The sequence below is a fragment of the Myotis myotis genome, unplaced genomic scaffold, assembly GCF_014108235.1.
Source record: "Myotis myotis isolate mMyoMyo1 unplaced genomic scaffold, mMyoMyo1.p scaffold_m19_p_1, whole genome shotgun sequence".
Taxonomy (NCBI): domain Eukaryota; kingdom Metazoa; phylum Chordata; class Mammalia; order Chiroptera; family Vespertilionidae; genus Myotis; species Myotis myotis.
Genome location: NW_023416313.1, coordinates 165,885,582 through 165,912,565, shown reverse-complemented (window position 1 = coordinate 165,912,565; position 26,984 = coordinate 165,885,582). Strand labels below are relative to the sequence as shown.

The window sequence follows — 26,984 nt, the reverse complement described above, 5'->3', positions numbered from 1 at the left end:
AAATCCTCAAACCAGCATCAGTGACAGGAGAGAGACTCTTGGTGGCCTTGTGGAAACGCTGAGTCTCGTGCATGTGTGTGCTCACTCTGGGCTGCCACGAGGCAAGCACAGCCAATGGAGGAAGCAGCAGAAGTGCCTGCTCCTGAGGGTTCTCTGGGACATCTTACTCTAATTTGATGAAATAACAAGCCACACATATTACATACATTTTCTTAAAACCTATGTCTGAATTTCTGGTTGACCGAGGTCACAGTCGTGTTTTGCTTTCAGTTACCTTGACTGGAATATTTTTCCGAGTTCCAAAGTCATATTTTCTCCTGATGACAAATTTGAATGCTAAATGTGTTCCAGAGGAAAAAAGACCAAAGACTATGACAGATTTCCTTCCTGAGGGGTTGTATTTCACAACTAGAAGACTGTATTTCTAGGTGTAATTATAATGAGTAATTCTTAGAAAATTCTCACTGGGAGCCCTAGATTTGGGTGCTACTATTTCATGGTAATGTCTTCCCCACATTGGCTCTTGTGACAACTCTGCCCCTTGCTGTTTGATTTTAGATGTTAATGAATGTCTGGATCCAACCACGTGTATCAGTGGGAACTGTATCAACACTCCAGGCAGCTATACCTGTGATTGTCCACCTGATTTTGAGCTGAATCCGACTCGAGTTGGCTGTGTCGGTAAGATCTTAAAACTTTTCAGAGAAGCATACTGTTTGTTATTTTTAAAGCAGAATTGAACATTACATTCTCAATTTTTTTTAAAAAAAAAAAGTAATAATATGAAAATGTAAACATTTCCTAAATTTGTGAAATACTTTCATATTCCTTTTCTGTAGATAAATTCCCAATTTAGTTTCTCCGTAAAAATAAATTTTGTGTTTTTAAATAGTTTCTGAAACAGTTTCTGAAATGGATTTAAATTTTCAGCCTCCACGTAGAAAGAGTCTTCCTGACACATTTTTGTTTGTGTATGGTAAATAGATACCCGCTCTGGAAATTGCTATTTGGATGTTCGACCTCGAGGGGACAATGGAGATACTGCCTGTAGCAATGAAATTGGAGTGGGTGTTTCCAAAGCTTCCTGCTGCTGTTCTCTGGGGAAAGCCTGGGGTACTCCTTGTGAGCTGTGCCCTGCTGTGAACACCTGTAAGTGGACATCCTCTTATTTATTATCATTATTCCAGCTTGGCCAATTCTCCTCGCTAGATACACAGAATAGAAGCCCCAGTGGGAGGGAGCTGCCACTAGTCTCTACTCTTCCATCAGGAAAGGAGATCAATCCTCTCTGCTTTGTTGAGGGGACCCTGCTCCCAATTTGGTGGTCAGGATGTCTCACCAGTGGGCTTGCACTAGGAGGTCAGGTGGAGCAGGTTACAGTTCCCTTCTACCTGCGTGATAAGCAGATCCCATTATGTTAAAGAACACCTTCCAGGCTAAGTCACTTATAGTGCTTCCTTCCCAAGGACACATTGATTGGTCTCTCCTTTGCCATTTATTGACTTGTTTCAGAAGCTCTAGGACAGAGTTGAGTGTCCCTGCGTTTTCGAAAAAGAAGCAATTAGTTAAGCAAACATGAAATGGAAGATTATCCCATTCTTTTTTAAATTTCTGTATTGATTAAGTTATTACATATGTGTCCTTATCCCCACATTACCTCCCCATCCCCCCCACTCATGCCCTCACCTCCCTGTTGTCTGTGTCCATTGGTAGATCATTCCATTCTTATAGTATGACTTTAAAGAAAGTTCTAGAATGTTTTTAAGGACATAAATAATATATCCTAAAAAGGATAAAAGGCTTCCCATTTTTCTAAGTGTGTCCCCCAGTATGATTCAGAGTCAGATGTAGTTTCTTTGGCAAAGATCAATGGTTGCTACTTATGCGGTATATTGGGACAGGCATTGATTCTTTCCTTGATAAAAGGCCATTTATTCAGTTTTTCTAAAAGTACTTAGAGCACCTAAAGTATGTACCTTGAGTGTGCAAAGATGAATTTCACTAGATCCTGCCCTCCAAGAGTATACTATCTAATAAAATAAGGCCCAAGCATATAAGCAATAATTCAATGTAGGCCTCAATAAGGGAGAAAAAGGGGCAGACTGTGACATGAGTGAGAGGAACAGCCCACCTGGTTCTAATTAGGACTCCATCTCATGCCACTCATGTAACTTTGGGCAAGTTGCTTAGCAAGCCCGAGTTTCCTCATTCATAAATGCCTCATAGGATTAAATGAAATGACTTGAGTAAAGCACTCAGCACAGGGATGAATGTTCAGCAGGCATCTCCTTCTCCCTTCTCTTTAGAAAGGGAAGTCAGTCTGGCATACGGTGGTGATGACTGAGCTTTTTTTAAAAAAAGATTTATTTTTTTAGAGGGAGAGGAAGGAAGGGAGGGAGGGAGAGAGAGAGAGAGAGACAGACAGAGAGGGAGGGAGGGAGAGAGAGAGAGAGAGAGAGAGAGAGAGAGAGAGAGAGAGAGAGAAACACTGATGTGAGCGCCAGACATCTATCAACTGCTTCCTGCATGCTGCAACCCAGGCAAATGTCCTGACCAGGAATGAAACTGGCAATCTTTTAGTGCATAGGATGATGCCCAACAATCTGAGCCACACTGGCCAGAGCATGACTGTGCATTTTTTTAACTGGGCCTTGAAGGAAGGGTGTGATGTGAAAGTGAAGACTTAAAAGGAGTAGTGGACAGCAGAAATAGGAGAGAAAAAAGTAAAAGAGGAAGAGGAGGGTAGTTAATTTCATTGATATTGAAAGAATCAAACCAAGATGTTTAAATGGGGGAGTCAGCTCTGTTGATTAATAATGATTAGCAAATAAAAGTCCACCTTATTGGACCTAACTAGATTGGAGCTAAAACTGGAATATATACATATTTAAAGTTACGTATATATACATAACATTTCAGAAATCCAAGAGAGGGATTATCAAATTAGGGAAGAACATGAGGACCATGAAAGAATTGCTTCGTATTGATACTCACCAGGGCTTTCCAGCAGGTTAGGGTCATTCTTATTCATGTGCTCCTGTATGTATCACACTGCTGGTGCATGGCACTGAAATAAATGTTTTTGAATGAAGTAGTTGGATCAGAGAATTAATGGGGGGAATCAAAGGACACTGTAAAAACTTGGTCAGAGGCATCAGTATTACTGTCAGTTAAACAAAGGGCAAGAAAGATCTCTCGTCATTATGGAGAGAAGTGGGGTGGGAACCAAGAAAGAGCAGCTCTTCCTGGGGTGCTGTCTGGAAAGGGTTTTGGAAACAGGCTGATTAACATTATTATGGAAGCTGTGATTTCCAGGAAGTAAGTCTGAACCAAACATAATAATGGAGGAGTCTGTGAGAAAATAAAAAGGAAAAGAAAATCTTTCAAAAGAAAGAAGGATGGAGATGAGGGAATAAAATAATTCATAAGAACATAAGGCCAGGGGAGTGTGTATAGGGTGCAGAGACTGAGGACAGTGGCCATAGTAAAAGCCTTTTGAAGATGATGAGCATAGAGATACTAACTTGCTTCAGATGGGTGGGGGTCACTGTTAGAGATTCCTGCAAAGGAGTATGTGCAGTTGGATATGTCGGTATTTCTCTCGAGGATACCATTGCTGGAAATTTTATCCTCAAAAGAACTCAACTTGATATTTTTGTTTCCATAGCTGAGTACAAAATTCTTTGTCCTGGAGGAGAAGGTTTTCGACCCAACCCCATCACTGTTATACTGGAAGGTAATTCTGTTTCCGTTCTCAGAAAGAGCACACATTTTGAACTTCCTTGGGTTTACTGACAATGCTGAAGAAACACTGCTGTCTTCATTTTGACAGACATTGACGAGTGCCAGGAGCTTCCAGGGCTGTGCCAAGGCGGCAAATGCATCAACACCTTCGGTAGTTTCCAGTGCCGCTGTCCCACGGGCTACTTCCTGAATGAAGATACCCGAGTGTGTGATGGTAAATGGCCCCGACAGGATGATAAGTTCTTTCCAATATTGAGAACTGACCTCAAAAGCCAGGAAAGCTGAAATTTAGCAAAATAACACAATGGTCTAAATAGGAACATAGGTATAATGACAGGTGGCAGTGTGCACTAACATTACTGATATAATGTCATTGTCATAATGCCAAATTGCCACAAAACTCCCTCTTTCCTGTGGGAAGTATAGTTTTATTATCTTACACTTATGTGTACAAAAGTTTTCCATGCTTTTCAGAAAAGCCATTTTTTATTAGAGCAGCACAGGTCCCATTTCAGTGACTTCTATGTGCTGGGCAGTTCTGGGCTCTTCTTCCTGCCCTTCACCACTTAGCATGGGTACCGATGCATTTAAATTAGCTTCTCTTAAAGGTGGCCCCTTTGGTTTCATGATGTGATGACCCCTGTTCATCCTGGAAAAATGGAGAATATTGACCACTTTTAGCTGTAGGACTTGGGCTACAGACCAGGCTGAGAGAGATGGATTTCATTTACATGCAGGAGTCACAGGACTAGTTAGAGAAGAGACTTTTTTGCATCCTGGTGGGAAAGTAGTCCTCTGTTCTCCAAAAGGCTTATTGGGTGACGCAGTGACAACCTTGTTGAGGGCTAGTTGAGCATCCAGTGTGTACAACATAGTTCTAAGATCCACGGAGTTAACAAAAGTTGGACTCAACTCCTGTGTTTGAAAATAGGGAAGGAGGTGTGAAATACCTGTTTCCATGCTCTTTTACCAATGCAGATTCATGAATCCAGCTGTCTATAGCTTTAGGATACATCATATCGCTCCATGGATTTTGTGAACATACGAAGTACTATACACAGTTGTCTTTCTGAAGTCTCCACATTTCCATCTCTGCGTGCCTTTGAGGATGTTATGGACTCAGTTATTAGGAACTCATACCAGAAAGCAAAACTTCCCTTGCTAAAACCTCCTTTTCTGAAAATGCACACCCACGTTAGCACAGATAAAGGACACTGATGAACTAAACATCTGTTTCTCTTATCTGGATCTTAAAGTGCCCTGTGGACTTTCTCCTTCCTTGTCAACATTTATAGTGATTCTGAGTACCAGGCTATTCCCAAGAGTGAAGTGTCCATCTTCCCATACCACTTTCTCTTTGGATTACAGATGTGAATGAGTGTGAAACTCCAGGAATCTGTGGTCCAGGGACATGTTACAACACCGTTGGCAACTACACCTGCATTTGCCCTCCAGACTACATGCAAGTGAATGGGGGCAATAATTGCATGGGTAAGTCCAAGCTTTTGTTAATAATGCATGGTTGGTCCTCATCTGCAAAGAGAAATAGAGCTTACAGGCCCAGCAATTAGTCCTTATGTTATTTGCTCCTTTCACTGTCTTTGTGAGAACCACCTCCCCTTTAAACCACGAGCTTGGCCTTTTCTCACACCACCTCGTGTGGGTGGTTGGGAGTTTTCTTTAAACTGTAATGTTGGAAAATCCCAAACAATGGTTTAATAGTACTTCTTTTGTTTGACTTTGGGTGTATCTTTATACAATTATATTTACAGCACTGACCGGCAGTATTAAAACATCATGAGTCGGAAATGAGAAAATTACTGCCAAGTAGCAGTGGAGAATTGTTACTAGGAGACGGGGTGGAGAGTCATGTAAAGTTTATTAATGCTACAGCTACATAATGACCTAGTTTTGTGGCACCAAGTATCAGGGACTATATTTCTCAGTTGTTGTTTTTCTTATGGCACTATAGGTAGATGGAAAGTTGTGTGCGAACAGGCTTTGCCCTTATCAAAGTCCGTTCAAAAGAAGCTCACTGCTTGACTATCCCCTTAGAAATCCCCATGGCATCGCCAATCCCTTCCTTCTTCCTTTCTTCTAGATATGAGAAGAAGTTTGTGCTACAGAAACTATTATGCTGACAACCAGACCTGTGACGGAGAACTGTTGTTCAATATGACCAAGAAGATGTGCTGCTGTTCCTACAATATTGGCCGAGCCTGGAATAAGCCCTGTGAACAGTGTCCCATCCCCAGCACAGGTGAGTTTTAGCTTCACCATCACCAAAACTACAGGTAAATCAATTCCTCATAGATTATTAGGGAAATGAGTCTCAGCCAGGGAAGGGATGGGTGCATCGTTAATCTTCATTAGAACAAAATGAGCTCACAAAGGCAAATATTTAAATTTGCAGTTGATCCTGGTCCTTCCAGCTGAAAATTTAAGTTACAGAATATGCTTTCTAATTTTTATATTAGTTCATTTACCAGACTTACAGACTTAGCATATCACAAAGATATACATACTGTTATCAGTCTAACTAAGGGACTGGAAACATCATGCAAAGCAGTATGACAAATAAGCAAACCATATTCCCATTATTTTAACTTATTTATAACTAGTCCTGTTCCAAAATAGAATTTAAGGCAGCCCACAAAGAATCAAATGTAAAACAAGATGGCCTAAGGCAAATGGCAAACAAGGGCAAGAAACTTGGAGCAAGTTAGCGAGGCTAATCCACAGAATTCCAGCCAGGAATTTCCAAACACTCGCCAGAGATGAGCAGTAACTTTGGCTCCAAACTTCCCAGCAGCTCACATGAAAAAGGGAGACATGAGCAAGTCTAAGAACCTCAATGACCATGGAGCAAACTCAGCACTAAAGGGAAGCGCAACTCTTTTTGATATTGAGACTTGGGAGAAATTTCTTCTTCTGTCCTCATAGAGAAAGATCTATATAATGTTACTTGTTTTTTTAAAAAGGATAATTTATATCCTTGGAGCAAATGTACTGAGAACTTTGGTGCACTGTTATTATAGCATATGCTAGATGATATATTTCATGTATGCCATGATGACATCACTTACTAATGTGATAATTTAGATTGAGTGAACTATTGTGTATCCTATAGAACAGGGGTGGGCAAACTTTTTGACTCGAGGGCCACAACGGGTCCTTAAACTGGACCGGAGGGCCGGAACAAAAGCATGGATGGAGTGTTTGTGTGAACTAATATAAATTCAAAGTAAACATCATTACATAAAAGGGTACGGTCTTTTTTTTTTTTTTAGTTTTATTCATTTCAAACGGGCCGGATCCGGCCCTCGGGCTGTAGTTTGCCCACGGCTGCTATAGAACCTACTCCATTCTCCAGTGATCCGTAATACAGCAAATCTATGTCTAGTGCTACCTGACAACACATGAAACATTTTATTTGAGTAAAATATACCATTGCATCCATTGTTTGCTGCAGAAATAATGTAGTATCTATCACTTAGAATTGTAAATTACCTTACTCAGCAAGATAACGCTAAACCAGGTTTGATAAACTACATATAGCCCCTGGGCAAAATCTAACCCACCACCTATCTGTGTATGGACCACAAGCTAAGAATGAATTTTACATTTTTAAATGGCTGAAAAAGTGTTAATTTTTTAAATTACCAAAAATAATTTTTTAATCCTCGCCCAAGGATGTGGGTGTGTTTTTTTATTATTATCAATTTGAGAGAGAAGAAGAAGGAGGAAGAGAAGGAGGAGGGGGAGGAGAAGGAGGAAGATGAGGAGAAGAGAAAGAGAGAGAGAGAGAGAGAGAGAGAGAGAGAGAGAGAGAGAGAGAGAGAGAAACATTGATTAGTTACCTCCTATAAATGTTCCAACTGGGGATTGAACCCCCTTCCCAATGCCCTGACAGGGAATTGAACCTGCAACCTTCTGAAGCATGGGATGATGCTCTAACTAACCGAGCCACCCTGCCAGGGAAGAACAGACTTTTTAAAATAATATTTCATGACCTGAAAATGATATGAACTTCAAATTTTGGTGTCTATAAATAAAATTTTGTTAGAATGCAGCCACTCTAATTTCTTTACATTGTCTATGGCTGCTTTAATGAGATAGTTGAGACTGCACAGCCTGAAAAGCCTAGAATATTTACTCTTTACCCCTTTAAGAAAAAAAATTGCTGACCCTTTGTCTGATTGTCTTTGATGATACATACCTTTCAAAAAAATACCTGTGGGTTACACTCACTTGGTGTGTGTATTCACATATAAAAGTATATGTGTATATGTCTCTATATATTTGTTTTTAATTATTTTGGAAAATAAATTTATTTTTATAAAATGTTCTATTATAAAATTTACACAAAAATATTTTTAAATCAGATTTTGCAAAGCTAGATAGACGTTCTAGTATTTTTTTTTTATCTTAATGGATCTTTGTATATTCCCTTGGAGACCACGTTGGAGACCCCTGATAAAGATTATCATTTACTTTCAGAACTGTCTGTCTGAGGTTTAGGCATCTGCATACTCTTACTAAAATGTAAGATGTCTTCTTCATATTGAACATTGACCAAATCCCATCATGGCTTTTAATTACCTATACAATCTGCACACATTTGAGGAGTCCCTGAAATTTACCTGGATGACCAGTGTCTGTTGGCATGACACTTATTGGAAGTGGACACTCATAGAGTAAGACATAAATAACTAGGAGAAGAATATGCTACATTTACTTCTAGAAACCGTTGACTAATTTTCAGTGGGTTTGACCAATAAGGCAATGGCCATCTTGAACTTAAATTTATATCATGCCATAATAGTTACAGTCATGATCTGGAATGACAAAATCTCAGAGTTAGAAGGGACAGCAGGTGACATTTAGTTCATTCTTTATTATCAACTTTGCTGAATTCAGGCATGAGAGAAAGACAGAGGGTCAGGAGAGAGAGGAAAGGCAAGAGTGCAGCACCAAAAGAAATCCAGCTCCAAAACTTGAAGTAATGGTATAAGTTGGTGGTTTGGCATGAATTAGTGATTAATAGACCTGATGTCAAGAACTTGGCTAGACTTACTATGGTCTTCCCCAATCTACTGAGGAAGTGGCTTTTGTAAGCATTCCCCTTAATGCAGAGTGGAAAGAGACACTCTTGCCAGTCCTTGGGTTCAGAGGTGAACAATACCCTTATAAAAGCCCAAATTTCTACAGACAAGTTCATACAAATGAGTGTCAGATGTGGTGGGAAGACCGCTGCTTGTCCCTCATGATGTCAACATGAGGTCACTTCCTGCAACATTCACCTTAAGGGCAAGATTATAATATCTGTAGGAATTTCAAATTTATTTTTTATTTTAAATACTTCAAAATATAGATAAATATCTTTCCAGAATGTTTACAAAGTAAATTCTTTCAGCCCAATCATTGCTCTTTACTGACCCTTGTTCCTATGCCCCTCACCCCACCTTTGTCTAATCACTGCAGATGAATTTGCTACACTCTGTGGAAGTCAAAGGCCAGGCTTCGTCATTGACATTTACACCGGCTTACCTGTTGGTGAGTTATGATGCCATTGTTGGAACTTTCTGCTTTTGCCTTTGTGTTAAGAAAAGGGTTACACGTTATTTTCTCAATTTGCTTTTTTTTTTCTTAGAAGGAAAATTCATTAAACAGTGTCATTTCAATTTATTGAAACACTGGTTCTTAGTTTGAAACGAACTGTGCAAACACCCCGGGTAGCTCCACCTAATTGGCGGCAGCATTTGTTGCTCATGATTAAGGGGACTGGAAGGCTTTTCACAAAATTACAATCAAGATTAGTTAAACCAACCCTAAGCACCAACAAAGAGAGAGATTCTGGGAGCAGGGCCAGTTGACGTTTGATTTGACTGTAATTCCCAGTCCTGCCTTCTGACTAAGACGTGCGTTTAATATGACCTTTCATACCAATCCTCACGTGTAGGTTGTTCACCTAAATTCCTTCTTGTGGATCAATTTTGCCTTTCATGGAATCTCCCCAGGTTATCTGCTTTGGGAATTTCAGATATGAAATTAAAAAAAAAAATCCTTCCAATCTGGTCACTGAAGCAGAGACCATTATAGTACTAGAGATGCTTGAGCAAGAGTCAGAAGTATTGCACAGCGGTCAGCCAACGAGGCAATGCTTCTGTGGTTTAAAACCAAATAACATAGAAGTAGAAAGCTATTGCAGTCTCAGAGCTTTTCCCCTGTGTGATTTATATGCATCCTTAGATGCCCCTCCTCAGTCTGAGCGCTTGAGTGGAGTAGCAAACATCACCACTTGTTTTGTTCCACCTTATTCCTAATAAGTAAACTGAAATCCACATCAGCCTTTCCAATGACCGTGTTTAAGAAAACAAGGGTCTGGTCCAGCAATCAGCCCGGCTCCCTTAGTGCCAAATCCATATGGCTCCACAGTCTAGTCAACGTCCAAAGAAACTTCATGGTCTGGAAAAGGAAACTGCTAAATGACACTGGCATAAAACACCTGGCCCCAGCTGCTTTGCTTTTCCCCTTCCCAAAACAGATCTTTTGATCTCCCTACAATCTCTGATCCAAAGATAAGTGGCCTTTAGTAGTGATGAGCCTCCATGGTAGGACCAAGAGTGTACCCAGAAAGGTCTGCCCTGTAAGGCTGGCAGTAGTCAGACTCAAAACAGCATTAGCACCACCCACTAGTCGAGCTGGAAAGGTCCCAGACAGCATCTAGTCCAAATGCCTTGCTTTGCAGTTGAGGGGAAGGGACTAGGCTGAGGTCACCTAGCTAATTAATAACAGAGCTAGGACCAGAACCCAGTCCTGACTCACAGCTTGCTTTGACTCTAGCTCTTGAAAACTGGAAATGTGATAGTGAGCAGTATACTTACTGTACCAAATTCCACCATGACAAAATATTTAGATGACTGGGAAACTTTGTTTTATTTAAGCTTTATACTCTTCTTCTGAAAGGCCTTAAGATTGTTGGCATATAGAGCCCATTCATATGGGGTTAAAACTATAGCAAGTTTATTAATCTTGTCTTAAAATATAAACTTCTCCATGTTAAAGTTCAAATGAAATCCAGACAGGAAAAGAAAATATAAATTTTTATTATATCCTTTGGCTGTTTTATGCCGAACAATGGCTAGAAATTTGACCCAGCCTATTATTGTTAAGCATGATAATATATCACTTATATTTAAAACAAATAAATATGCAATTTCATGTTTTAACCCATCCTATTGTTGGATTGGGTTGTTGTTTTTTGTTTGCTGATCAGACACAGCTGTAGTCTTATTTGCATAAGTTTTTAACAACATGAATGATAAATGTGTGAAAAATCTAAAAACATAATTACCTGTATTCAAAATAGCAATAAAACTTTTGAAATTTTTAAAGAGATCAATTTGCCTTCACACAAAATCAAGCCCTTTAGAAAAGGGTCTAAAATAAATGGATAGCCTGTCAAATTTCTCCTTTAAAACAGGCTGGTTTCAGAGGTGAGTCTTCGGAAATTATAGCATCTTTTGTTGGCTCCACTTACGTCTGTGGCCAACTTCTTACAACTTAGGTAAAACGCCTTGCAGAGCCTCCGGACTACAATAGTAAATGAAAGGATCTCAACAACAGTCATAGAAACCTGGAGAATTGGAAGGACGTGTGATGTAGATAGACCAAAGCTTTATATCCCCTCCCAGCTTCTGGAGTGTTTTGTGAAACTACCAAGGAGCTGATGGAGGGGCCCTGAGAATAACAAGTGCTTTGATAAAGGTTTTCTGAAATTTGTATGACTGTGATGTGAAAAAACACAAGGGAGGCAGGACAGCTGGTTAGAGGATCCCTGGTATCAAATCGGACTCTGCTTCTTATTGGCTGTGTGGTCTTTGGCAAGTTCCATCCCCTGACTTGGCCTCAGTTCCATCACCCACATAGAGACCACCTCGTAGGGAGACTGATGATTCAGTGAGTAAATCCAGGTTGACTGCCTGACAAACTTAGTATATAGACATTATTAACATTATTATCCTAGGGGGAACTGAATGAATGGGAGATCGGAGCAGGTTAGACAGAGAGTGGACCAACCAGGCTGGTGGAGAGTGAGACCTGCCCACAAGGTTCCCTCACCAACTGGCCAGCCTGTGTCCTGTTCAACTGCTCACCAACTCCACTTCCAAATACTGGTTCTTAGTTTAACAAATTTTAATTGACACTTAATATTTGTCAGACAGCATGCTAGGGGCCTGTAACAGTGGTGTAGCAGCTAGGCCCAGCCATGGGCTTAGGAAGCCACAGTCTATTCCAAATTCCGACAATCCTTCCTTAGTGCTGACTCCATCTTTGCCATCAGCTGGGGCCCAGAGTACCCCCAGACCTGACCAAAAACCTAGTGAAAGAGGAAGGGGCACTGAAGTTGAATTTGAAAGGCCAGAGTTGGCTTTGACCTTAGGCTCCTCCTCTTCTTGACCAGCTCCCCTTTCCCATTCTAGCCAAACATTGCCACACACTTTGGGTAGAGAGGCTGTCAAGACTCAGCAGTCGCTTTTTCCTTCCCCTCTGCCCAGTGTCCAGGGGATGCAAAGATGGCTTCCAGCTGGGCAGTGTGGATGTTCTGAAACAACATAAAAAAGACAGACACTAAATCCAGATAGACACATGAGTGTCTGGAAAGTGGTTTAGTTATTTCAGTTTGCCATTCAGTGATGTTCCCTCCCCCTTCCATCAACCGCAGCACCCCAACATGCACCCACACACATACACACATGCACACGGCTGCACACGTGCGCACGCATTTTCTCTTCTTTGGTTTTAGACTTTCGTTGAACATCGAGTGACTCTCCCTCCCGATCGACCCTGCCCAGGGGCCATGTTCTGTGCTGTCACTCATGCCTGGCTGCTCTGTTTCTAGATATTGATGAATGCCGGGAGATCCCGGGGGTCTGTGAAAATGGAGTGTGCATCAACATGGTTGGCAGCTTCCGATGTGAATGCCCAGTGGGCTTCTTCTATAATGACAAGCTGTTGGTTTGTGAAGGTAAGTGATGATGTCACTCTGTCGTGTCCAGAAGTGAGCTAACTGGTGAGCTACTTACCCACACACTTGGCCAATTTCACAACGTCGGAATTTCATAAATTCATCAAGCTCTAGCACAGAGAAGGGCACCGTGGGGAACAGCATGAAACCTCATGCAAAAAACTTTCACTAACTCCCAGTGGAAAAAGCAGGACGTACATTCCCCAGCCCCCTCCCCCTACACACACAATGTATTAGATTTCCCAGCTGATAGGAAAGAGCCTTGAGTTCCTGGGTGTGTCAGATGGATTGCTTTTGTTTCTCATTGCTCAAAAGTGAGCGTGAGTGGTGGGCAGTCATCTTGAATTGAATCTCAAAATCAGCGTTCTCTTCCAAAGGGAGCCTTTGCTACTCCCAAGTGAAAACAAGGCTAATGCAAATATTCCAAATGCATGAGAGAATTCCAAATGACAGGAACGGCAAATTCAATTTTATAGGAAGAATGTTGGCATGCATGCAAATGGTACTTTTTTCATTTTCAAATGACCTTCCCTTGCCATGTGTATGTGCTGTGATTCTGCACATTCCTTGCAGCACTTCGTCTTTTTCCTACGTCTGGGGAAGATAGTGTCCCTTTACATTTTAGTAAAAGGGACAACGTTACCGGTTATTAAATATACCATGTGCTCTGGGATAGCTGGAATAATTTTCTATTTAATATGTAAACTTGGAGCCCCTGGCAGCGTTTTTGTTCATGTTAGAAAGTGTTAGTATCCCTTAGAGCGTGGATTAGAGCACACATGTCAACATTTTAATGTTAAAAAAAAATACTTTTCTCCTAAACTGGGGACAATTATAGACCATGTTATAGCTCTAAGCACATGTTTGTTAAGTTATCCTCACCCGGCTTTTGGTTACTACGGCCAAGTTGGCACATGGTCTTTCCTCTGCCTGCTGGGTGAGGGAGTGGGAGTGGGGTGATAGCCACTCAGAGCCTTGCTAAGGAGATAGTCATTTCAGACCTGGGCCGGCCCTGTATTTGGAGGCAATCCAGGAACAGGTGTCTGAGGGGGAGGCGTGATGCCGGGGAGAGAGGAAGCCCGCTGCGGATGATCAGACAGTGCTAGGGTTGACCTTCTTCAAAACTACAGTCTTCTCCCCTCCATACAGGCCTCAGATGGCTGCTGCCTCCTTGTGGCATCTCCCCTCTGCTTTAATTCAGAGATCCCTTTGATGGTTCCTTTATCCAGATTCCTCTTTCCTATTCATATTTGCTGAAACAGCAGCCCTTGGCCAGAACCCGTAGGGAAGGCCACCCATGACCACCAAGTCAACCTAGAGGTTGATACCCACATGAGATCAGAAACCCACAGCTGTGCCAGTGTAAGCCACTTACCTGTCAGGGCACCATTCAGTGGATATTGAGATTACGAAGTGCTCCAACTTTTGGGTTCCGTTTCATAGGATATCCATCTGCAGGGTGAGTGTTTAATCTAGGGTCAGCCGCTTCCCAGCACGATCCTAGCTCTCAGAATCAGAAAATGAACGTTGATTTAGTACATTCCTCAGCAACGCTGAAGTTGAAATGAATTCCAGAAGTGATTTAGAGGGAGCTACTATGCATCTGCTCTTCCCAAGTATGCACACAATCAGATGTTAGGTGTCTGATGCACCACAGAAATGCTTGTCTGTGACACCGTTTGGCTTCTCCAAGGATACAATTCTACGAGGATACAAGCTACCCTCTGTGTTTCTGAACACCCTTACTAAGAGCAGTGCACACATGGTGGGTGAGGTGGTGCTGGCAAACAGACTTCTGCTCTTGTATCTACTGCACAAAGAAGCATCCCCCGAGCCTCCCCCCCCCCCCAGCTCCCCGCCCTCCCCCCCCCCACACACACACACACATACACAGGACAGAAACTCCCACTGACAGCAGTCCTGACATTTTCCCGCCACAAAGCACAGGCCTGAGAGGCACCATTTGATGTATTTGCCGCCCCCTTGTGGGAACTTCTGCTGAGCCAACTCTGTGTGAAACCGCAGTGCTAGGGCTGAGGGCTGACTCCCACCTGCGGTGCAGGCTCTTCCTTTAGTGGCCTTAGGCCTGAATTAGATTATGTCATTGGAGCAGGGGCAGGGAACACATATTTTGCCGCATGGAATAGACGGGAAAGTGCAGTAACTTTTGCGATGCCATGAATTTGAACTACATTTTAATTCCATTTATTACATAATTTGAAGTACATAATTACATTTAAGTGATTTTAGACTGTTTAAATATATATATATATATATATATACACAAACAACCCCCTGAGCATAGTCAAAGCTTTGAAGTACACAATATCCATTTTATTCTTTTCTTTGATAATGTGAATTGGGTTGTTTGCAGTAGTTTTATGTGCAACATGTTCAGCTTCCTTGGCTTGGCTGCCATGTGGCAGTAATTTGAGCAGCAGCCTCTGCAGCCCTGCCCTCCAAGTGCATCTGTGGACCAGGAGCACCAGCTTCTCCCGGGAGCTTATGGGAAATGCAGGCTCTCAGGCCACCCCCAGACGTGCTGGTCAGAATCTGCCTTTCCACAGATTACATGTAATTCATATGTACCCTGAGGTTTGAGATGCTCTGCCCGCCAGATCTTCAGACAAGAGAAACCAGATTGAATCATAAAACCCTGGGGCTTTAAGCAAATACAAGATTCCCTGGGATCATTGTCTGGACTCATGTAAAGTCCTGACTATAGCAGTTGAGTTTCATGCCTTTTTAAAAAGACATGAGTAACACTAGAGTCCACATGTGTCCTAAATCAAATACTAACATTTATGAAAAATACTAGTAAGGTGGGAAAATTAGAAAATCGTTTTCAGCCCTCCATTGTCTGTTTCGTAAAACTGATCAAAATGAGAAAACATAAATTAGTTTTGTGTGCGAGGCTTCCTTGACTGGGTACCAGATTCCGTTCTCCTCCTAATTAACTTCTCTTCTGCCTGAAGATATCGATGAGTGTCAGAACGGCCCGGTGTGCCAGCGCAATGCCGAGTGCATCAACACCGCCGGCAGTTACCGCTGCGAGTGCAAGCCTGGCTACCGCTTCACTTCCACGGGGCAGTGCAACGGTAAGTGTGCCCCCTTAGCTGGACATGCCTTCCCAGGGGGTTGTCTCCATTTATGTATATATATATAAATATTTTTATTTCAGAGAGGAAGGGAGAGGGAGAGATAGAAACAGCAATGATGAGAGAAAATCATTGATTGGCTGCCTCCTGCACGCCCCACACTGGGGTTCTAACCCACAACCCAGGGAATTGAACTGTGACCACTGAGCCATGCTGGCCAGGAGATTATCTTCATTTAGACTGCTGAGTTCTAGCAACTAAACTGGAAAAAGCAAAACTGTTGCAATGTCTAAACACTTACCTATTTCCCCCTCGTTATAGATGAGATGTTTTCAAAACAATAAATAAATCATGTACATGCATAGATTTCATATTTACCCATCTGCTACCCCGCCGCAAACAGCCACACCCAAAATTCACACACATAGACACACACACTCACACACACACACACACACACACACACACACACACACTTCCCTAACCAGTATTCAGGACCAAATACTTATCTTTTTAATTCCACATAATCCCCCTTGGAGAGTTGAGGTTGTCACCATCTCAGCCACACTCCCCAAATCTAGACAGCGAAGCTCTCCTGAGCTGCACATTAACCTGCAAAAAATGGACAAAAAAGAGCCCAGTATATCTCTTCCTCCTAAACATTGCACAGATGTAAGATCACTCACTGAGGGCAGCAAACATTAACAGCCTTTTATTAGCTGTGAGTCATCTACAGTAAAATGAAAAACTATCTCCCAGAGGTTAGTTTTTTGGTTGTTCGCTTGCATCAGGGATGTGGTAGAAGTACGCAGAATGAGTGTGTTGCCAACTTAAATCGATGGTAAAGGTATTCAAGTATCTGATGGTACCTTGTAGCCAGTGGTATCAAATTAGACCACTGGTATTTCAGCCCAGAAGCAAAATAATACTTCATAATGATTTTCATATAAATCATTATATATTTAGCAAAAAGGCCAGGGAGAATGTGTTATTTTGCTTATGGTTCATTTCGCAGGGAGTTGCCTGGATATCTTATGCATTTGTGAATGAAATAACACAAGGGAACATGGTCAGATTCCCCTTGGATTTCCTTGCCCACCAGTGAGTAAGTGGTAGGAAGTGCACGGCTCTCTGCAGGGTATTTTGCATTGTTTCATGAGAGCTCAGTGGGAAGAAGGTGTAATAGCAGAACAGAAACTCAGTTTGAGGATCAAGACTTGTTTTGTTGAGTTTAGAGGAGCATGTGCAAGTGTTTAGCATTTTGTCAACAGAGCTGTTGTTATCCACGTATTTTTTAAAAAATGACAGGAAAAGTGAGGACGCCTCTGATATGAGCCACAATGCCCTTGTGAAACTTGGCATTGAGACCACTTCCCTGCATTTTGCTCTTAATTTATATTTCTTTGAAACTGAGTGAAATAATTCCAATCCAAATAAAGAGTTGCTGATAATATAGAATGTGCCATTTCACACCATTTCACGCTCAGGCAAGAAGTTCTTTATACATTAAGATAGCATGTCCAGCCAGGGCCTGCTGGGCTCAAGCCCTGTCATGTTTTCTCGTAGAGTTAACATAAATAAAACTCTCCAGGCATTAACCAGCCATGAGGGCTGTGAGAGTGTTGTTTGTAGCCAAAGCTCTATTTCCCTCCTTCATTGAAATCCTCAGAAGAAAGGGAATGTACACACATTTTGCAATTATTCAGTCTTTAGGGTTGAAGACTTCATTCTGGTAATGACTTCATATACATCTTACTTTAAAAATATTTTTAATGTCTTTCAATGCTGTCCTATATATGACATTTTTTAGACATAATGCAAAATACTGCTCTTTTCCTGTGTTTCAAATGAAAAGAACTAAAATTTTCTTTCCATCATGAGATTTTTATTTGAATTCATCAGTACAGTACATAATTTCAAAGCAAAATCATAGCTGGTGGCCATAGTGCCCACGTAGTTGCTGAGAGATCTGAGAGAATAATTAGTTAGTTACCTAAGCCCAGGATGCTGGCGGGACTTCAAGAGTCGTATAGTTACACAAATGTAGCCCCCTTCTGCAATCTCTCACCCAGCTAAAGACAAGAGGCAGGTTCTTCCCAACCACTGTCTCATGGTCTCTCCTCTCTCCACTGACTATGTGAGTTTTTCTCCCCCAAATACCACGTTTAAACCTCTTATCTCAACCTCAGACATAATCTCCTGGGAGTTCACATCCTGATGCTTGAGAAACCTCGTTTTCTAGTCTCAAAACAAAGTGAACTTCACCATTAAGTTCTATAGGATTGTAACTTTCCATTTCACCAGTAGACTCTCAAAGTACTCTATGTTTCATTTTTTGAAATCATCGTGAGATAGGCAAGGTAGGAAAGAAAATTCCTGATTGGGGAGCCATTTCTAAGAAGACCCTTAATGTTCTATATTTCCTGGGGGCTCCAGAGATAAGACAGACCTAGCCCCCTGCATACTTCCAGGTCTGGCACTACCTTGAGGGCACTCAAGGTTTGGGTCAACTATGGTAGGCCCAAAGACACACCCTCAAATCAGCTTCCTTCCCAGAGCTTGGCAATGGAAATCAGTTTCCTCTGTCTATCCCAGAGAACAGTTTGCTCATTTTAAATCCATTTTCTCCAGTGGGAAGAATCATAATTTGTTAAGTTAACTAGCATTTCTGCATAGGCTAGCGGTAGCTCCTGAGCTGCTCTATACCAATTTCCTCTCTTAATGAAATATTTAACCCTACTTTTAAACAGTATGGTGATTGATCACAACTCTACATGTTCTGTGTATTGGAAGGAAATGCTTGTAAAAATGTCAGCCGGAGCCCATGGAATGGAGGGGATACCATCTCTTCAGGGCACCACTGCTTTGTGTGGTGGAAAGTGCCCATTCCCAGCTCAGTAGGCAGGGCAGACAAGCAGCAAGTGTGGATTATTTGGCTGAGAGCAAGGTGCTGCTGTGCCCCACAGCATCTACACCCAAGGGTGCGGTCTGCTTTTTGCTTTCTTCTGTGATAATGGAAAAATCAAGATGAATCGGTGCTCTTAAAATTATATTTGACCTAAACATGTCCTGGAAGCTTTAAAAAATTAAATTAGAGACATAAGTAAGCATGTAATTATGTCACGTGTGGATTCGTGCAGTCAATTCTGCCCTGCAGATGATTCGATTTCAGGAGAGCAACCAAAAGACTCAGTTGATGAAAGATACAGTTTAGAGCTTAAATACTGGGCAAGATGACAGAGCTTTCCTTTGAATGAATGTGAATAAAGAGAAAGAAATATCATTGGGATTGTCAAGTGTTGAAAGGAGCCATGTGTAGACATGAAGACTTGGTTAAAATGGAACTAAAGGTTATAGGAATAAGACAAAACAATGAGGTGAAACTTGAACAAGGGACAAGGCAGGTTGTCCATCATGAAAACCTATCTTAGCAAAGGGATTTGTTTGACTTTGGTAAAAATTTCCAAAGGAAGCTGTGAAGGGTCAATGATTTGAGGCCCCAAATCTTTTCTAGACAAAATACTTCAATGAATTCCACAGCCTGTGATGATGCTTTAGGAAAATAATCAAATGAGTTGTCTCCTAGCTTGGATTTTTCATCCCCATCCTACTTCTAAGTTCTCTCATCTTTCAGAACATTTTTTTGAATACCGCCCCTGTTTTCATTTTTTTTTCATGTATTATTAACATACTCTGAAAGTGCCCAGGAGGTGAAAATAAGTTTTAAGCAGTTTTGAGGTAAAAAGAAACATAATGCCTGTGCCTGTTTCACTGTCTTAGTTTATAAAGAGCGAGGATCAGCCATGGAGAAATACCTAGAAGTAAGTTATTCAATGTGATTCTGAAGCTTCCACGTAAGATGCTAAAGATGCCTTTTACCTACAGATCGCAATGAATGTCAAGAAATCCCCAACATATGCAGCCATGGACAGTGTATTGACACAGTCGGAAGCTTTTATTGCCTTTGTCACACTGGTTTTAAAACAAATGCTGATCAAACCATGTGTTTGGGTGAGTATGTGATTATTATTTCATTCTTCCTTCATATCCTGTTGAAAAATTCATTTGCATCTGAATATATATAATAGTTAATACTAAACTTTTCAGTAGTTGTTCTGCTACTTATAAAATAAAAACACAAGCAGATGTGTAGCATTAACATCCTTTGGTATTTAATCTCTGGCCATCTGAACATCATAAACTTCTTCCTTGATTTCATTTGGCTGTTAGTTCAGAAAAAAACTTCTGACTAAGGTATAAATTTAGAAAGATATTTAGATAAAAATTACCTTTTATTAATGTTAATAGCCTGTTATTATTCTTTTATAATATTATTCTTTTATAATATCCTTTTATAATATTTACTTAAATAATATTTATAATATTTATGAGTGTTTGAATATGAACATTCTTTAAGACGAGTTTATAGATTTTCCTGGATCCTCAAAAGCAAATTTACAGATGCTACAAAGGCATAAAAAGTAAAGAAACCTTTTCTGAGGAGAAAAGAGCTCAAGATTTTAAATCTCTTCCCAAGTATTAGTACTGAATCAGGATCTCGATTTAGAATCAACTTCAAATATGTAATCAATCATTTTCTCTCTTTATCTCCTTTATTTATCTACTTTAAAGCAACATCCATTAGGTCTTGTGGGAACTTCATGAACATGAATCAGTTCCACAGCTGGAAAGAGAACAATCAATACAATAATGTTTAAAGTGCTTGCCTTTGGCTATGATTGAAGTCACCCGTTTAGGGAACATTCTCATAAAGTTTTGTCTTCTTCAGAGCAGATACGTTTTAAATGAAAGGAGTATAACCAGCCCTGCTCATCACTGGGGAGCTAACCTCTGCATATTAATGGGACCCTGCCCAGATTCCTTTCTGTCTCTTTCATCTGAATTATCTGCAACCCACTACCAACGAACCTACCTTTCCAAAGCTCAGCTAAATATGAATCACTCTCAGCAGAAGCTCTTGCTGGCAGGGTGACTTACCTGGAAGCCATCTTCAACCACACACACACACACACACACACACACACACACACACACACACACGGAGTCACCCTGGAGTTAGCAATAGCTTCTTGCTTTAGGATCACAGATTATGTATCTTCATGTGCAAAATTGGAAAGGACAGGAAACCCTAACCCTGACACCACACTTTGCCAACCTGAGGTGTTGCCTCTCAGTCCCTCTCCCTCTCTTTGTCCTTCTCTTCCTCTGTCTGCCCCACTCTTGCAAACCAGCAGTATCAGCTTTCTTTCATGGAAATGTCTTATTTCCCCTTAATGTGCACCTGCTCTTCATAAGAAAGATGTCAGCTGCTGTGGTGAGATGTATTATAAGATGTCCAGATAGCTTTACACAATAGTCCAAGAGAAAAGTCATAGGCCAAGGAAAAGACAAACGATAACGCATGAGTGTGCGAGAGGAGCTAAGTGCCAACACCACCTTGAGATCATTTAGGAGGGAGAGATAAGTCACTCTCGGTGGGAGTGGTGGAGGGTTTTAGGGGTGGACTGGGGAAAAAGGGGAAAAATGTCTAAAATGTCAGGTGAGTTGGAAAGCTAATTTATGTTGTTGCCGATTGCAGGGTAATATCGGGTGACTCACTGCTTTTTGGGAAACTGGAGTGAGAATCTTACAGGCTGACGTTTGCCAAAGGTGGCAGCAAATCAAGACCCAGATGCTCACACAGTTTTCCATTTGCAAGTGAAAAAGAAATTGAAAAAAAAAGTGGCAAGGGTGGAGGATTCTAGAAGTAAATAGAATAAAATAATCCTTGTCCAGTTCTCATGTCCTTAGCTTGCCTCCTTTCACATGCCAACCAAGGAAATGATTTACTCCCCAGCATTAGAACCCCGCCTTTTGCTGGGTTCTCACAGGGAGCTGCCACTGCTGGAACCCGTACCAACACCGAGGACTTCTCAGCCCATGGATGGCACTTTATGAACTCTAAAATGCCTTTTACTCCCAGGTAACCGTGCAACCTCCTCTTCTGTTAATAATCATGTTTTCTATGTTCTTCGTTCCTACTAGACATAAATGAGTGTGAAAGAGATGCCTGTGGAAACGGAACTTGCAGAAATACAATTGGCTCCTTCAACTGCCGCTGCAATCACGGTTTCATCCTCTCTCACAACAATGACTGCATAGGTGCGTGTGCAAAAAAGTCACCAAGGGAGTCAAGTTCATATGTGCTCTTTGGAATTAGCCTCATTCCCAGTGTGCCAGCTGTCTTTTTTTAACATACGCTGTCATATGCATGACAGTTGTTTAAAAGATTTGTCAAGTAGAATATGCTAATTAAATGTCATATGTAATGTACGTCCATTACTTTTATTAAAATGCTTATTAGCAACTATATTTTTATGCCTGGTATGCTGTGAATTGAATAAATTTTAAAATAATTGAAATGATTACATTTTAAAACATACGCAAGTGATGCTCTGTATAAAAATTATATAATTTATGAATAATGTGGACCTGCTTGTCTACATGTTTCCCTCTAGCCTCTTTTAAAAGAAGTAAATTATTGAATCTATTAAAACCTCCTCATAAAACATGCACCATTATTCATAAGTGAGTGTAATGAACCAACTATATATTGTTCTTGAGGCGAATTTAATATAATTCCAATTATGGGAATACTTAATAATACCCTCAGTGGTGTTGTGTATTAATAACTCAGTTTTAGCCTTTAAAATTAAACCTAAAGGAAGATTAAGATAAACTCATATAAGATTGTAATATAAATGATCAATCACTAATTAATAGAATGGTGTAATCTTTTTAGGTTTTGATAGGTCTAGATTTTCATTGGAATTTCTTATGTTTGGCTGAGCCAGCAAAGGCCACTGAAATTCAGAACAAGTGTTTTTCCCTTTAAAGGTTTTGATCATTGCTGGGATTATGGCATTTTCTTTGGAATATATCAAAGGATATTTTTTTGGCAGATGTTGATGAATGTGCAACTGGAAATGGGAACCTTTGCAGAAATGGCCAGTGCATCAATACTGTGGGGTCCTTCCAGTGTGAGTGTAACGAAGGCTACGAGGTGGCTCCGGATGGCAGAACTTGTGTGGGTGAGTCCATTCTCAGCGAGACCCTCCAAAGAACATCCCAGAGACCAAAGAATCATGCAGGCTCTACCACCATGCATCCTTCTGGAAGCTCAAAGGGAAAAAAAGCAGAGCAGAATGACAGTAATTCTATACACACACACACACACACACACACACACACACACACCACTTTCCCCCCTCATCTTTTAAAATTAAATTATACTCACAGGTAATGGTTAACCTGGTAAAGAATTAGACAATAAATCATTCTAAAAACAATTGTAATTCCCTTTCTTATATTTATTTTCTTCAAAATAACTTTGTAGTAAATTCTTATATGAATCTTTTGGCTGCTCTCAAAATCTTCATATCCATTGACTTTTTACATGCTACACTTTTCTGGAAATACTTCATTTATAGTAGGTTAAATAAAATGTGGTTGCCATATTGCACACTTCTGAAAGCTATTAAAGCTTATTTTTATTGAGTCATTAATTTTTCTCCATGGTAGTTTCATGGACTAATTTTATTTAGTTTTATGTGTGTTTCTTTGATTTGATCCCAGTTTCTTTGAGTTTTAATTGCTTGATGGAAAGCATGCCAGTTGAAATCTCTTCCTTCTTTTTCTCTTTCCTTTGCAGATATCAATGAATGTGTACTAGAACCCGGAAAATGTGCACCAGGCACCTGTCAGAACTTAGATGGGTCCTACAGGTGTATTTGTCCACCTGGATACAGTCTACAAAATGACAAGTGTGAAGGTAGGAGGGCATTTGGAAATAAGTAGTATTGGTTACTGCACTGGCATTATCAAAGTCAAAGCTTTTCTGATGGTGTGACGGTGTCTTCATTTTGGAATGCTTTAGCAAAAACAAATCCAAGAGCAGAGAGTGTGACTTATGGCCTCAGATGGTGAGACAAGAACATCTAATTCTCATGCTAATCCCTGATGAAGTTATTTTCTCTGTACATAAGGGTGGTCATATGACCCTGACTCTTTTCCAGTGTACTTTTATGCAGCTTATAAAATATCTTAAATTACCTGCTTTTAAGTGCCAATAGTTTGCAACTAAAATTAGCTTCCTGATTCCAGTTAAAATATTTGTGACCGCATTCAAGGTTGGATGCACATGGCTATGTAATGTGTCTATGTTGTTTTGACCTTTAGAGAGGTGGAAATGTGTTACTACAAATAAATTCTCTGCAAATTTTATAGTACTGCCTTCCTCAGTACATACGCCATTGCATTAAATGAAAGACATTAGTTGCCAAAACTTCAGAAATAACTAGGGTTGAAAGGATTCTTAAGAGGTCACCTAGCCCATGCTCCTGCTTTGAGCAGAACTACATCTAATCCATAATGAGGAAGAAATGTCTCTACTTTAAGTGTCATCAATGAGGAATTTTATTATATATCCAATTTAAATTGCAGTCAAGTGCAAATATTACACATGGAAACATATAATCAAAATTAGGCCAAAATGCAAATTATTAAACATCTTATTTTACTCTTAAAGACCAGTTTTTTTCACTCCATTGTTACTGCAAACTTCCGCTAGAATGAACAGAATAGAAATGTATAGAGAGAAAAACAACTTCCTGAATAGTCAATGTATGTGCCCATTCCACAGTCTTTGTCCCCCCTCTTAGGAAGTCAACATTTACAAGTTAATTTCTACTATAAGAGAACAAATCATAACAACAACGACGAAAACAGTAACCAAAAAGAAATGTTTGACATTTTTACAAAAGTTGGCTTTTCTCTTAAGAAAAGGTTGGATGTTGCGGTGGAGGGAGTGTGGGAATGGAGTAAATCAGCAGCAGTTCAGATTTGTTAATAAACCACAGGAAACGTGATGCAATTATAAATGCCATCTAATAAAATGGAGTGATGAAGAGGCTGGCTTTGAATTGTACAGGAAGATAATCACTTCACAGTGCACATTACTAAATACCACATTTTTCGTGTGGTAGTTATAATGTTAAGTCAAGATAAAGAAGTTAAGTTTCTAGTTTCCCTTTAGTTGGACCTTGTGGGAATAAAGCTGTGTGAGGCAAATACATTTTGGTGTGGGTAGAACTCTTTGTACAAACATCACAATAAAGAGCCCCAAGATGCAAGAGATATGTGTTTTAAAGGGGAGAAAGGTATTTCCATAAAAATATTATAGCTCAGAATTAAGAGTGACCTCTTTTTCATGACAAATGTCTGCTGAAGGGGAAACAATGGGCAAATCTGTTGGAAAGAGTGGCTATACATTTACCATAAGTAGGATGGTCATGTAATTTTATGACCAAACCAACACAATTTTAGGATGAGCACCATTAATAATGAGGCCAGGCCAACAGGCATGTGCTGGGACTTTCTTAGGGAATCTAGGACTATGGTTACCCAAGCCATTCAAACTTTACCTCGGGCCAGCCTTAATCACTCCTTCAGAATAGCTAAGATGCCGAAGGAAACATGATACAATTATAAGTATATCAGATTCTTATTATCTGGAAGATGAGAGAAGAATTACAGGAAGATATTTTGTGTTTTCAGAAAAATTAACCTGCAAGTGAGAGTTTAGAGCCTCATCCTCTGTGATATCATTAGTTTGTCCTGCATAGGGTTATTTCCATGAGTGTTAGTATCTTTGTAAAATTCACAGTTAGGGCTATAGCATGAGGTACTGAGAAAAGTGATGTGGTTGAGTGGAAGAAAATAAATTTGGTTCAAAGCTAGATCTCTCACTGAGTAACTCATTGTCAACACACTTAAAATTTCAGGGCTTCTGTTCAGTGTGCAGTGGTGAAGGCAGACTGGCGTGTGTTGCATCTTTCTTAGCTTAGGGGAGGTTGGAATTACTCCAACTTTTCTAACTAACCAAGCAACACAGTCTGAGTAAGAGATGTTTTTGGTTGAGTCCCTTAGAAGGTACTTGCCAATTCCATTTTTGGAAGAACTGTGAAAGACTAATTTTTAAAGTCATCACAGCCTATACGTCTACCCATAGCACATAATATAGGAAAGTATCCTCATAACTGGGAGAATTTTGAAAGTCAGTCACACTTCGTATTTCCACAGTTTGCATCTGGTACCTGATGGTTTGACTTTGTTTGACATGTGTACTTCTTTTAGATATTGATGAGTGTGTGGAAGAGCCAGAAATCTGTGCCTTGGGCACATGCAGTAACACTGAAGGCAGCTTCAAATGCCTGTGCCCAGACGGGTTCTCTTTGTCCTCTACTGGAAGAAGGTGCCAAGGTAAGTGCCTTTGAAGGCCTTAGGCTTTCATTACTCTGTGTTTATTTGTTGTGGTTTTATTTTTAAAACATGGCAAAGCTTTGATTCTTTGTGAAAGAGAAGATGGAGAGTTTTTATTCACCCAGAGGTCTAATGACTACCATATGTCAGAAAGTTCATTTTTACTTTCAAGGTTAAACACTCATCCATCAAGTTATAGTTGCTTGTGCAACAACTGTCCTGGCACTGAGACCCAGACTCCCCTAAGAACACAGATGCTGGTAGGGCTGTGAGTGGGATCAGCCAATAGCCACTGAATGTGGCAGAGCCTGGCACCATCAGCCATCAGCCACACAGTCTCTGGCCCTGAAGGAGTAACCTAGATAAATATGGGCCAAAACCTAGGCTTTCAGACAGAAAAATGCGATTAACCCACATGTCCCCAGGATATAGTGCCCATCCCTTACATCACAAGTTTTCTAAGAAAACAGAAATAAATTTGAACCAACCAAGATTCTTGCTAGGCCATAGTCTGTTTGCAGGAATAATACATGTGCACTTTTTTATAAAATCAAAAGGGAGCCTGAACTTAAGCATAACATAGTGTATTGTGTCCCAGAAAACTGTTTACATTTTACTTACCAATGCAATGGTGTGAGGCTGTCTCTCTTCACAAATTAGTTTAATGAATTCAGGACAAAAACACACGCACAAACACACATAGTTCTCCTCCCTCACACCCCGACCCTGCTATAGTGCCTTTTTGTTGTTTTTGTTGTTCTGTTTTTTCTTGGTGTGTGTGTGTAGCGGGG

The 26,984-nt window shown here is 40.5% G+C and overlaps 1 protein-coding gene across 3 annotated transcripts in view; it reads left to right on the top strand.

Moving 5' to 3' along the window:
- The window catches only part of FBN1 (fibrillin 1), a 237,974-nt gene that overhangs the window by 178,990 nt on the left and 32,000 nt on the right, over nt 1-26,984 (top strand). For all 3 annotated transcript variants that reach the window (XM_036300753.1, XM_036300742.1, XM_036300760.1), the window contains 14 exons: nt 559-681; nt 985-1,149; nt 3,668-3,736; nt 3,833-3,958; nt 5,113-5,235; nt 5,846-6,004; nt 9,229-9,300; nt 12,650-12,775; nt 15,751-15,873; nt 19,759-19,884; nt 21,919-22,035; nt 22,836-22,964; nt 23,585-23,704; nt 26,068-26,193. In XM_036300753.1, coding sequence (XP_036156646.1) covers nt 559-681; nt 985-1,149; nt 3,668-3,736; nt 3,833-3,958; nt 5,113-5,235; nt 5,846-6,004; nt 9,229-9,300; nt 12,650-12,775; nt 15,751-15,873; nt 19,759-19,884; nt 21,919-22,035; nt 22,836-22,964; nt 23,585-23,704; nt 26,068-26,193 — 1,704 coding nt within the window. The remainder of the gene's footprint in view (nt 1-558; nt 682-984; nt 1,150-3,667; nt 3,737-3,832; nt 3,959-5,112; nt 5,236-5,845; nt 6,005-9,228; nt 9,301-12,649; nt 12,776-15,750; nt 15,874-19,758; nt 19,885-21,918; nt 22,036-22,835; nt 22,965-23,584; nt 23,705-26,067; nt 26,194-26,984) is intronic.